This window comes from Poecilia reticulata, chromosome 5 (assembly GCF_904066995.2).
Source record: "Poecilia reticulata chromosome 5, P_reticulata-male-v2, whole genome shotgun sequence".
NCBI lineage: Eukaryota > Metazoa > Chordata > Actinopteri > Cyprinodontiformes > Poeciliidae > Poecilia > Poecilia reticulata.
In genome coordinates, this window is record NC_088834.1 from 34,094,043 (window position 1) to 34,108,384 (window position 14,342).

Genomic DNA, 14,342 nt, shown 5'->3' on the forward strand with positions numbered 1-14,342 from the left:
CCGTTTTCAAAAGACCGGCTCTGAGAAGTGAAACAAGTTGTAGGGGCACACTCTGCCCACCAGGGGTCACTCCTTTCCTCTGGTAGGTTTTTTTTTCTTGGAGTTCAGGAGTCAAAACCAAGGCCTGATCCAGATTTAAAAGGCAGGCTGACCCCACCTTCCTCCAGCAGACAACAGCTCTGTTTACACATAAAATGCATATTTTGAAAGGAACAAATAAATATTCCTTTGAAGGTGCCGTCTAAAAACTTGTAAATCCGTTTTCATTTGTGGGAAAAATAAAATCTGCTAAAATATTTCTTTGTTTTGGGATTAAGAGCCCCTCCCCTTTCCAAAGTACAGCTTTAGGATTTATTTTGGAGAACAGTGCAAAAAGAAAAGTGAATACAAGGCAATACACTTTTGGGCTGAATTAGTATTCAAACCTGAAATCTGCTTGTTTTGGCAGAGCAAAGAGACCACACAGCTGAGGAGGGGGACACAGATACTTTCATTTTTAACTATCTTTGGAGATGCTGGTGGAAAAGTTGTCCTGTATAATTTTGGAAAAATAAACAGAATAAAGAAGTTTGAGAAGAGAAACGATCCCGCTGGTTGGCATCACCCATTCCTGCTTTTTCAATGGGCATATAGGAAACACCTGGATCCCCCCCTGCCCCCCCGACCCTTGCTTCACATCGACCGGAGAGGTCCTGTGCAGGCCTCCATAGCTCTGAGACCTGCACATAACCCCCCCGGGCCCCCTCAAACCCCCTTGGCTGGGTGTAAACAAACATTCTCTGAGCGTACACGGCGCCCAGGGAGCACGCTCTTTCATTCTGCTTCCACCCCGAGGCAGAGAAAACAGAAGGAAATGCAGCATGAAGGGTGGGGTGTGGGAGTGGGGGAGTTCGGGTAGGCTCAGAGATCTGCCTCTGCATACTAAAGCCTTCAACACATTAAAACTCTTTTTTCCCCTCAGCTGGGTTAGAAAACGCAGACCAGAAAGAGCTATCACTGAACAAGTGGGAAAAAAAGGAGATAAGTGGTGGAGTTTGGTGTTTGTTAACGGGGCAGAGTGTGAACCCTGAAGGGGCACGGTGCGGTGGCCAGAGTTAGAATAGTTTTGGGTTCGTAATAATAGTTTAGTTTTATTTCGTTGTGACGTTTTGTCTAATTCCGTTAGTTTTAGCTAGTTTCTAGAGAGTGTTAAATAGATTCAATTATTGTTGAACAATAACTGACTGGCTACCGTAATTTGCCAAAAGCCGATGCAAACTCCTTGTGTGCATAGAAAAAAAGTCTATTTTACATCAGTTTGTAAAGTTTCATAATCAGAAAACGAAGGATATTTCTATAATTTCTATAAAAACATTCTATAATGTTTTTGTATGTTTTATAAATGCACAACATAGACACTCAGTTATGTTTTTTCCTATAAATCATCATTTTTATTCATTTCAGTTAACTAAAAAGTTTTCTCACTTTCAGTTTTTGTTATTTTGTTAGTTTTATTTAACTATAATAACCTTGGGTATATTGCAGCTGAATGACAGTCAGAGGCCAGAAGTAAACAAGTCATTCTGGCATTGGAGGCTGAGGAATAATTGCTGCTGGAGAAGATGAAGAGAGACTTTAGAGAAAGGGAGACATGAAGCAGGAGGAGCGGTGGTAGCAAAGGGTGTGTTTTGGTGGGGTGGGGGAAATGGTTCCAACTCTTCAAATCGATCTTTATCTATAACAGATTCCCAGGAAAGGAACGCCTGAGGCCAGAAAAGGCTTACAGCAGAGCTGCACTCTGAGGTCAAATACTTCATGCTGAATTCTCTGTTCCTCAGACCAGCAGCAAAACCATCTCTGGTTTAACAGAACCAGAAATATAGTTAAAGGAAACTGGGTTCTGCATTAAAAATGAGAAGTAAAACTCCAATCCAAGCTGTTGTGATCCAAAAAATGTCAACCTACAGTGCAGATCTATGGGATCTATAAGGGAAAAGTCCCTGAAGAAAAAATAAAATGTAGCTGGTAAAAGGGAAGATAAAAGTGGTCTGCCCATAATGTAGGGATGTAGAGAGATAGGAAAGTTAGGAAGGATATATGGAAAAATGGATGAAATGTAAAAAAGAAGAAAAGTAAGGAGGAAGAATGAACTATAGATAGGCAGGCAAAAAGCAATAGATGGATGGAATATTGAGATCCTGAAAAAACAGTTTTTTACACAATAAATGTTTCCTTGATCACAAATCATTCACACCGCTTCACTTCCTTTCACATTTTCCTATGTCAGCAGCCTTTCCAAATTGTATCAACCTAATTATCTTCCTCAAAATTTTACACACCACTTCCTAGGGGTGCACTGATTGCAGTTTTCTGGTCAATCACCAATCTGACCTGGTGGGCGGGGTGTTTTTGCAAATTTATTAAAAACAGAAAACCAAGAACATTTGTACATGTATTCACAGTCTTTGCTTAATACTTTGTCAATGAAACTCAAAATCGAGCCGTTTGCACCAATCATCTTCGAAATATTTCTAAAATGAGCGTGGTAAATTCGGTTGATTGGACCTTGATTTGTAAAGGCACACACATCTGTTTGAGATTATGTATGTATGCGAAATGCTGTGAATGCTTTCCGGATGGACTGTGTGTCAGTTCCAATAATAATGATTATATTAGTCTATGTGTCCTATATTTAAGAATTTATAAGTTGTTAGCTTTTGTTTCCGAATCTGAAAGGGGGCAACTAAAACACCCAATGACAGATTTTCACTCTAAAAGTAGGTTCACTTCCTATATTTAAAGTCCTTCACTAGAGCACCTGAATAGGTGAAGGATTCTCAAGCCAATGCCCACTGCTGTGTGAGTTGCTCTTCAGGTGTCCACACAATGACAGTGAAAGATTTTTATCCAGTCGAAAGCGCTTCCCTCCAGCTGTGTATCACTCCAACGGGGGATATGTTGGAGTGATATAACAGCTTGCTGTGTTGGCACTAAAGTTAAACCAGCGATCCCTCTCTGTAACAACACCCTGTCTCGTTTTCTCCCTTGTCTCTTCAAAAAAAAAAAAAAAAAATGTCAGTGACCCCGTATTAATTTCAAAAAGACTAATTAAGGACGCTTCGTTGCTTCCTCGGGGCTGCAGCCGGCAGTTCTGAAGGGTGATGGGGAGTGTCATCATGCTGCCAGTGAGTTTATTGCTGACCCCCGATGCCACTTACAGAAGCCACTTACCACCAATGGTAAGTGGCTTCATAGATCCCGATGGGCTGGAACTGCTTACCCATCATGATCCAGAGCTGTTTTTCCTGTGTACTTATGACTCCCTCTTGTAAATTATTGGCCCATCAGTGAATGCTGTCCCCTTTCTTCCCCCTTCTTCATAAACTGAAAAAACAGAAAATAATAAATGTGTATTTATGTACAGAGAGAACTGCCAGCCCGTTTAAGTCCATAGCTCAATCACAGCAGTGATACTGATCACAAAGAAGTGTTGGGGAGGAGAGAATGTGAAAGGATAAGACAAGGCTCATTATCACCTCTTTCTGTATCACATGGCACACCTACACACCTTCCACCTCGTTTCTGCTACAATAACAGCGATATGCAAGAGTAGCATGGCCTCTGGGCTTTCAAGGTGAACAAGAGAGAGACCGGCTATTGCGATGACCGACCCTTTTAGGCAGGGGTGAAAGTAGTTTTAAATTCTTGGGGGTACTATGACAAATAAATAAATAAATAAATAAATAATAATTAAAAAAATATATATATATATATATTTTTATATATTTTATATATATATTTTTTTATAGTTTGGAGTTTCTGTGCTGATTAATTTTTTTGCAAAGCGATAAAAGTTGGGTAGCTATTGCATTGTTACTGAATACAGCTGTATTTCCTTCAGCCCCCTGGCTGCAATGTTGACACCTTGAGATGCCATGAGACCTAAATCCTGAACATCATGGCATGGAGTTCATCCCAGTTTTCCATGTCTGGCATGTAACCATTCATTTTAGCTTTTAAACTGGTTCTATTGATCCTGTGTCCAGACAGAGGGACAGTCAGTAGCCCAGCATCATGACCTGTTTGTTCTGAAGATCCTGCAGCTTCCACTTCTCTTCCTAACATGGCGCCTCCTCATCCTGACAGGAGGAACCACAGAGCTCTGTTAGGTTAAAGCTCATCTTCTGAAGTTGGGATATTTTTCCTCCAACAGGTTCCAGAGGAATCACCTCAAACCAGATGTTGAACTGGATTTTATTTCAATGTCATTTGTAAATGTTAGAGCCTCATTTTCAACAGTGGAGCTATAAAGTTAGAAAAAGGTTATTATTTTGGAGAAAATCTCATCAACATCAATATTTCCACTAAAGAGCCAAAAAAATGTAATTGTGTGATAAAGGACAAGCCTCTCAGACTCTGAGCTCGACAGCACCAAACTATCCATCCATCCATCCATCCATCCATCCATCCATCCATCCATCCATCCATCCATCCATCCATCCATCCATCCATCCATCCATCCATCCATCCATCCATCCATCCATCCATCCATCCATCCATCCATCCATCCATCCATCCATCCATCCATCCATCCATCCATTTTCTTGGCACCCTTGTCCCTCAGTGGGGTCGGGAAGGTTGCTGGTGCCCATCTCCAGCTAACGTTCCGGGCGACAGCACCAAACTATTTACAATTAATTTAATTTCACATAATTATCGCGGTAGAAGCCTTTTGTTTGTTAAATACTTAATGAAACATGTTTACCGTGTTTGGTGATTGTTGTGAATGATGTGGTATACTCGCAGACAAACGAGGTAATTAGTCCAAGTTTGTCGTTTATTCAACGTTCAGAAACTACAGCGGCTGTGATGCACCAAGGCAAAAGTAAACAAAGGTAAAACTACCCAAACAGGTGATCAACTCAAAACCACTCACACTTTTTTACTCTCCGTCTCTCTCTGTCATTTAAGCACAGCTGTTGCCATGGCGACCTCCTGTGCTCCACAAGCCGACCAGATATTACGTTAAAAACAAAACATTCAGTCCGATATTAAGTTTGCAGGGTTGATATTTATTTAGCGATCATTAAAAAGCGTTCCCCTGAACACAGCGGTAGTTGATTAGTTAATTTTAAACTCCTAGTTATTTTGGTAATGGAACAGAAACGCAGAGAATTGCGCAACACCTTGTTGAAACAATAATCACTGAGATTATTGTTGTTGGGTCATTAATTTGAACACATTTTGTTGATTTTTTTTGTTGTTCTTTAATAAAGTTACGAACGTTTTAATTAAGCAAGAAAGAGGAGGATGTGCTGCTCTCAGCGTCCTGGCGGCGTTCAGTTTGTCACCTAATGCTGAGATCGACTCAAAACCTTCCGCGATCGACATATTGCAGCCCTGCTCAAGCACAAAGAGCTCAGAAACAATATGAAATGGGGAAAAAAAGTTATTTATTAACCAATTAAGTCGTGTTTTAGATTGTTCTTAAAAAAACTAATCAGTCACGGCTGATTAGTGGGCGCACTCAGCTGAACCGTTGATTTTTTTACAGCAGACAGCTGCTCCCCTCTCTTGCAGGTACTGTGTACCCCCACTAAAGGGTACGCAGTACCCTGCCGTACCCCCTTACTTTCACCCCTGCTTTTAGGAGATCTGACCATTTGATAATTAGGATACCTTTTTTGTATTGGGTGACTTTGCTCGGTTTTACGGCTGCAGACTCAAGATAAAGAATTTCTGTCAACTGTGACCTTGTTAGCTGCTTGTGTGCTCTGTTAAAAAAACTGGGTTTGTCAGGTCTACCAGAGTCACACTGTGTGCTTTATCCGTGTTAAAGCACACATAATGTTTTACTGCATCATTCTCCTGCTCAACCCATCCCGCTCTTTGTTTTCACCGGCACTCAGGCCAAAACCAGATTGCAGAAACAGAGCAAGTTCAGAACATGCAGTACAAATCCAGTTGGCATGGTCGAAAGATTCAAGTCTGGGCTCTGTTGACCTTCCAGAAAAAAAAGAAGCTAATTTCAGATCCTTTCATTGAGCAAATGCAATCATAACTGTTTATAAATACTGAGGGGTACCTCAACCTCTGCTAGATTGTAAACCCAAAACGCAATTGAGAGCAGTTAGCAGCCAAGCGAGACTAAACATGATCCCTATCTGAGGTCATGACTGTGCAGTTGAGTGCGAGGGAGAATGTGAGCAAGCCAGAAGAGCTATCAACGTTTGGGGATGTGTGGTCTGGCCAAAAGTGGATGAAGGTTTGGAAAGGAAATGAGGGTGAATGTGAGACTGCACAGCACTAACTGTGCCCCGATCTCAAGAGTGGGGTTGGCTATCCCAGGAAAGAATCAATTTCAGATGTTCTGTACAACGTAGGAGCTAAAATACACCGTGAACGTGGAGATGGATGACACAGTCATTTTTCCTTTCAAGACAGAATATTGACCTTTGCAAGCAATGCAAAAGGATTTGGTCATGAAGGGTTTGAAAAGGGATAAGATAAGACACTGCTTACTAGCAAAAACTCCTGAGAGCCCTGTTAAAATGCTAGAACCTTAACTCCATCCTTTTTGCAGTACCTTTTGGTGTTGTTCAGATAGAAGTTTATCAATATGGTTAGGTCTTGGCAAAAAAAAACTTATTTGCAAAGACACACACAACATCTCTCATTGATAGATTGAAAAGATATCACTGGTGCACAACTTTCTTCAGATTCAAGTCTGGGCTCTGGCTACACTTTAATCATCTTCTGGTGAAGCCATCCTGTTGTTGAATGTTTTTTTTTCTCAGGTCGAAAGTTGAAGTTCATCTTCATCTTTCTGGCAAAAACCTGCAGATTGGAGTCAATAATGATTGCTGTTTGCTACCTCACTCCACCTTGACTCTACATGTAGTAAACCAACTCCAAAGAATAATACTGTCTCCACTGTTTCTTTACTGCAGGTTTGGAGAAGTGCCATGCTGCTTTTAGCCAAACAAACCTTTTAGAATTATGGTCAAATTTTTCAACCTTAGACAGAATGTAAATGTACCTTAATAAAAATTTTGTACGGTCTGCTCGTGTTTCTTTTTAAGAAAAGTTGTCCATCTTTCCAGCCATCCCAGAAGAATATGGAAGATTGTTTTTCACATGTACAACACAGACAGTATTCCAAAGTTGCTATGTTTCCATCCAATTTTTAAGCAAATTTTGAGTAAACTTTTAAAATGTTGAATGAACTCACTCCTATAAAATGTGAGTTTGAATGTGTAAGATAATGTAAATTACACATTTGGTTTTCAGATTATTTTTCATTTCAGTTCTTCATAATAATCTGCAATAACTGCACAGGGTGCTAATTGAGTTTTGGTATAGGACAATCATAAATGTTGGTTTTAAAAAAAGAAAGCAAATAAGTTGGTACAGTTTTTCTTCCAACACCTTTTGTCTTTGTCATATACTTTGTTGTTGTATCTCAACAACAACAAACCTATTGCTGACTTTGTTCATTCAGCACGGTAAGGATGTCTACAACTTCCCCACGGTGTTAGAGTAAATGCTCTTATCTCTAACAGCTCCCTTGTCATCCGGCCCTCCCCCGCGCCCCGTTGCTTCCAGGATGTTTCTGGGTATTGAGGGAAGGCAGGTGGGATATGCAAGCAGAAAGTTATGGGTTTATGGGGAAGTGAACAGATGTTTTTGTGTCTGTACTTTGGGAGGAGTCCTCTTCCTAGCAGTCCTTCCCCATCTCAGATGAAGACCTCCTTTCCCTTCAGGGTTTTTTCTGCATTTTTATCAGCCAACGGTTTTATCAAAAATGAACAATGGAAATGACAATAAAAGTTGTAATTAATTAGTTTTCTTGATAGAACACACAGAGTAACTCGTCATTTTGTTGGTTATTACTAAGAAATGAATTCCCAACCAGTAGAAATGCTTTAGCAAACACTCAAGGATTTACCAAACATGTAAGTCAGTGCAGGTTAAGTCTCCGTTATCACATAGCCAATATTCTTCCTCCTGACGCCAAACCACCAATGGTAAGTGGCTTCTTTTGTGGTGCCACGCACCGTTGAATGAAGGGAGATAGCATCAGCTCGCGTCTGTAATCTGCGGCCAGCGTTTGACTGACGCGCAGCATTATTAGCATGACACAGGCTGTGGAATGGAAGCTCCTAGATTACAATTTGCACATTATCTTCGAACGCTGCTCAAGTCAAGAGCCTGTCAAAACAACAGGTACCCTGGGGATATCACACAGACACACTCCCATACACAGGGCCAATAAAACATGAAGCCGAGACGGGCTGTCAGGAAGTAGCATGGAGAAACAGATAAAGAACCTGAAACTGTGACATTTTTACTTACTTGGAACATAAGAATCGACTTTTTTTTTGAAGAGGACGGAAACTTTCTTACCTGCAGAGACAAAGAGACAAAGGAAAGGAATGTTTAGGGTCTGTTATTTTAGAGTGGATGTCACTTCACGCCTATATGGATTCATATTCCTATCTCACAGGGTGAAACGAAATGACTGAATGTCCATATTTGGGTATGTCGGTGCTCTTCTTGTTACTCTGTTTAATGACACAGTACCTGGTTGCAGCTGATGAGCAGAATTCCTCTGACTGCAGCTAACTCTTATTCTCAACAACATGCACAGGAAAAAGTCACTTTACATGGCAAAATGTAGCACTAAGTGCTTCACACATCAGAAAAAGCATAAACTAAGAAAAAAAGAGAAAAACAAGAATGGGGTTGTGTGATTTGTGCAAAAGCTGCTGACTATATTGTTCATATTAGAGAGGAGTCGAAGAAAGGCAGTAGGCAACTGAAAACATTTGGTTTTTCTTCCCCAGCTTTACTGGTGGCCAGCTGGTTGGAAATAGTTTTAAAGTCCAAGGTGTTTCTGACCTTTGAATGCACCTTGCATAAGAAAAAATTTAAAATCTTTTTTTCTCAGTAACAGCGTACACACCGAAGAGTGTGAACGCTGTTACTCATGATGTACGCTTTACTCAGCATACAGAATGCTGAGTAAAGCACTCTTCGGTGTGAACGCTGTTACTGAGAAAAAAAGATTTTAAATTTTTTTCAGAATTTAAGGTTACACAGAAACACAGAGATGGAAGAAGCTGAAAACATCTTCCATAGGTAGACAATGACCAGTCTAGAACCAAACAGGAATTGCTTTTATTTTTGAAGAACTTTAAGAGTCTTAGTAATGGATACTACCTAGAAAGCTCACTTAAGAAGAGAACTCTATGTAGACATGTTTACGATACAGAGAACCATTAACAGGTTGTGATGGACCATGCACATCTCTGGTTAATAAATAAAACATACCATATTAATGCATTAATGCAAATCAAAAACTTCTGTTTTAAATCAGCTATTAGCAACTAGAGCTGAAACGATTCCTCGAATGATTCGAGGACCTCGATTATTAAAATTTCTCGAGGAGAGACTTCCGGGAAGGCAATGGAGAAGATGGACGCATAATTTTACTCCTCCGCCAGACCCACAATAAATATCCTATAAAGTAATGAAAAGTGATAAATGAGTACTAAACTAAAAGGAAAGGGCTCAAGAGGACAGAGTTCCAGTCAAAATACGGAGAAGAAAGACAAAGATGACGTTACGGCAGGCTCCAAGCAGCTAACATTAGCCGAAGCTACACCGTTGAAAGCTACAGGAGATGCTAGCGGGGAAACAGTAATGCTAACAGAATTCCGAAAACTGCGGCAGGAGAACACTGACTCATTCCAGGACCTGAAGAACTCTCTAAACTGGGTAGAACACGGGTGGGCAACTCCAGGCCTCGAGGGCCGGTCTCCTGCAACTTTTAGATGCATCTCAACTTCAATACATCTGAGTCAAATAATGAGGTCATTAGCAGGACTCTGGGGAACCTGACTGCACTTGGGAGGTGATTCAGCTATTGGATTCAAGTGTGTTGGACCAAGGAGACATCTAAGAGTTGCAGGACACCGGCCCTTGAAGACCAGGATTGCCCACCCCTGGGGTAGAATCATCCATGGAGGACTTAAAGAAATGAATGGAGGGGCTGGACAGAAGATTGACTGAAGCGAAGGACAGAGTAAGTGCAACGGAGGACAGAAGTACAGGTCCTTCTAAAAAAATGTGCATATTGTGATAAAGTTAATTATTTTCCATAATGTAATGATAAAAATTAAACTGTCATATATTTTAGATTTATTGCACACCAGCTGAAATATTTCAGGTCTTTTATCGTTTTAATACTGATGATTTTGGCATACAGCTCATGAAAACCCAAAATCCTTGTCTCAAAAAATGTGCATATTTTATCCGACCAATAAAAGAAATGTGTTTTAATACCAAAAATGTCAACCTTCAAATAATTATGTTCAGTTGTAAATAACTGCTTAATTTGAGAATTATCCTTGTTCACTGGGCCAACAGTGACTCCTAGTGGTTAATTTATGCATTAATTTTAAAGAACGGTAGATTTTTTCTTTGTTTATTCTGTGGTTACCTAGCAACACCCTGCGAGATGAGACAACGTTAGATTATTAAGAAACCCGGATAAAACCTTTAAAATAGCGCCCTCGGAAAGCAGGATGAGGTATAAATATATGTAATTGTGATTTGTAATAAGAAATGTTATAGCTTTATTTAAGAAACAGTAGAATGTCGCGGTTTTATAAATGAAACTGTGTATTGACGAGTTAAAGGACATAACGTATTCTTTTTTGTGTATAACTGAATATTGATATGTTGGTTTTATACAACGGTTCTGTATTCTTTTGTTTTATACTACAGTTTTTACGGCGTCAATGGAAAGAAAGGTTGAGATTAAATTGCACCCGTTTGAAACTCCCCGAGTCTGGCTGTTCAGTCCGAGAGGCCGCTACATGGTCCTTCGAGCCGGACTCAATACTTGGTCAGGAATCCTTTTGCAGCCAATGAGACGTGGCATGGAGGCAATCAGCCTGTGGCCCTGCTGAGGTGTTATGGAGGCCCAGGATGCTTCGATAGCCTTAAGCTCATCCAGAGTTTTGGGTCTTGCGTCTCTCAACTTTCTCTTCACAATATCCCACAGATTCTCTATGGGGTTCAGGTCAGGAGAGTTGGCAGGCCAATTGAGCACAATAATACCATGGTCAGTAATACCAGTGGTTTTGGAACTGTGAGCAGGTGCCAGGTTGTGCTGAAGAATTAAATCTTCATCTCCATAAAGTTTTTCAGCAGATGGAAGCATGAGGTGCTCCAAAACCTCCTGATAGCTGCTACATTGACCTGCCCTTGATAAAACACAGTGGACCAACACCAGCAGCTGACATGGCTCTCCAGACCATCACTGACTGTGGGTACTTGACACTGGACTTCTGGCATTTTGGTATTTCCTTCTCCCCAGTCTTCCTCCAGATTCTGGCACCTTGATTTCCGAATGACATGTAAAATTTGCTTTCATCCGAAAAAAGTACTTTGGACCACTGAGCATCAGCCCAGTGCTGCTTCTCTGTAGCCCAGGTCAGACGCTTCTGCCGCTGTTTCTGGTTCAAAAGTGTCTTGATCTGGGGAATGCGGCACTTGTAGCCCATTTTCTGCACACGCCTGTGCACGGTGGCTCTGGATGTTTCTACTCCAGACTCAGTCCACTGCTTCCGCAGGTCCCCCAAGGTCTGGAATCGGCCCTTCTCCACAATCTTCCTCAGAGTCCGGTCACCTCGTCTCGCTGTGCAGCGTTTTCTGCCACACTTTTTCCTTCCCACAGACTTCCCACTGAGGTGCCTTGATACAGCACTCTGGGAACAGCCTATTGGTTCAGAAATTTATTTCTGTGTCTTACCCTTTTGCTTGAGGGCGTCAATGGTGGCCTTCTGGACAGCAGTCAGGTCAGCAGTCTTACCCATGATTGCAGTTTTGAGAAATGAACCAGGCTGGGAGTTTTTAAAAGCCTCAGGAATCTTTTGCAGGTGTTTAGAGTTACTTTGTTGATTCAGATGATTAGGTTAACTGCTCGTTCAGAGAACCTTTTCATCATATGCTAATTTTTTGAGACAGGGATTTTGGGTTTTCATGAGCTATATGTCAAAATCATCAGTATTAAAACAATAAAAGACATGAAATATTTCAGTTGGTGTGCAATGAATCTAAAATATATGACAGTTTAATTTTTATCATTACATTATGGAAAATAATGAACTTTATCACAATATGCTAATTTCTTGAGAAGGACCTGTATACGGCGGGAGAGAGCACAGGGACATTTGCTAGAAAGAGAAACTATCCTCACGGCTAAATGTGACAACATGGAAAACAGATTCCTCCGTAATAACATCACGCTGTATGGCGTCCCAGAGGGAGCAGAAAAAGAAAACATGGTGAACTTTATCACAGAACTTCTGAGCACTTCTCTAAAGTTTCAAGAAGAAGTTTTCATTAAACTAGAAAGAGCACACAGAGCGTTGGGTCCAAAGCCTAAAGCCTCAGTGGTGCCCCCAAGATCCATTATAACCCGGTTTCTGGACTTTAATGTAAAATGTAAAACAAAAAGTGCTATTACAAGCTTGGAAGCAAAGAAACATAAAGTACCAAGAGCACATGATCTATTTCGACCAGGACTACTCGCCTGACTTGCAGGAGAAAAGGAAAAATGTCCAAGAGGTAAAGTTAAAAGAAAAGAACATTAAAGCCCAGTCACCATACCCAGCCCAGCTGAAACTCTTCTTGAATGGGGGCACAAAGCTTTTCCCTTCACTTCTAGCAGCACACTCTACACTGAAAGATCTCAGCATTGAACCATCCCTGGAGGACAGAGAGATACCAGAAGAGGAGCTGACACGGGATAGATGGACAGAAGAGGAAAAGCCAACAGCTGAACCCTGCTGAGATCAGAGCCATTATCCATGGTGAAAACAGAGAGGAGAGAGTCCTTGGTCGTGAGTAAGGTCACCATGTCAAGTCTAGAACTGGATGTAAGGTAAATGGAGGCAAAATTTGTGACAAAGAATATGGAAGACAATGGACAATAATTGTAGAATAAAAGAAAAACAAGACTAGACCTGTAAGGGAGTGTCATTTATCATAAAATATTGACTTAAATATATAGATTCAGGCTATAACATAATTGTTGGAAAATAAGCTACAAAACAGTGGGGTCGGGAGAAGGAGGAAATTGGATGAAGCAAACTTTACAACCATGGCGGTGTGAGGACACTTCGGGGACATCCTGGAGGACCATCGTCCAGGCACTTTGTGCACAACACCCAGAGAGCCTTGTCTCTCTGCCCAAAGATCAGAGGTGGGGACCCCCTGAGTTTGTTTGTATGGTTATGTTTGTGTTCACTTCATTTCAGGGGCAAACCACTGGGGTATTGGAAGTTCACAGTTGTTTTTCATGTTCAAGAAAACTCTTGTTTCTTTAATGTTTTGTGTCTCTCAGCAAACAATACTTTCTATGTAGCTATAGCTTTTGACGTTACCCTGATTACAGTTAAGTACAGTTACAAGGGAGAAACAATAGTCATTTGTTATGTTTATAGGGAAGGGAAGAAGGAGAGGGAAAAAACCCAAAAAAACCTTAAACTACAAAAATGGATACATTAACAGTAATCACTTATAATATAAATAGAGTAAATAATCCAATAAAGAGAAATAAAATTCTGACCCAGCTGAAAAGACTGAACTGTTCAATTTCAATGCTTCAGGAGACCCACCTTAATGAGACAGAATATAAAAAACTCAGAAGGGCGTGGGTGGGACAGGTTTACAGTGCTTCGTGTGAAAGGGGCAGGTAGAGAGGAGTTGCCATCTTATGTCATAGATCACTAGGCTTTGTTTTAGAGAACTAGGCTTTGTTTTAGAGAACAAGTATGGCTATAGGTACAATTAGAGGGATGGCAATATCCCTCTTAAACATTTGTGTGTCTAATGAAGATGATCCTAGCTTCTTCAAGGACATTTCAGCTCTTCTGACAACAAAAGCTGACGGATTTATAATAGCTGGAGGGGATTTTAACTGTGTGATGAACCACAAAATGGATAAATACCCATATGGACAGAGACCAGTGTCCCAGAAGGCTAAAATTCTGCCTTGAAGAAATGGGGCTGGTAGATATATGGCGTCAAAGCCACCCCAAAGAGCGTGATTACACCTTTTTCCCAAAGGTCCATGGAAGCTATCCCAGAATAGATCTCTTTTTTGTTTTAAAGAGGGATGCACATAAAGTTATGAATTGCCATATTGAACCAATAACAATATCAGACCACGGTCCAGTTGTTATGACAATACATTTAGAGAATGATAACCTAAATTGAATGTTTCACTTCTAAATTATCCAGAAATAGTTCAAAGAATTAAGAAAGACTGGACAGAGTATATGGAACAC

At 40.7% G+C, this 14,342-nt stretch overlaps 1 protein-coding gene across 5 annotated transcripts in view; it reads right to left on the reverse strand.

Annotated features, from left to right (window-relative positions):
* The window catches only part of pdzrn3b (PDZ domain containing RING finger 3b), a 208,226-nt gene that overhangs the window by 96,451 nt on the left and 97,433 nt on the right, over positions 1-14,342 (reverse strand). For 2 of the 5 annotated variants that reach the window (XM_008410602.3, XM_008410600.3), the window contains one exon: positions 8,335-8,385. The exons of the other annotated variants lie outside the window; for them this stretch is intronic. In XM_008410602.3, the coding sequence (XP_008408824.1) occupies positions 8,335-8,385 (51 nt within the window). The remainder of the gene's footprint in view (positions 1-8,334; positions 8,386-14,342) is intronic. 5 annotated transcript variants of the gene reach the window in all.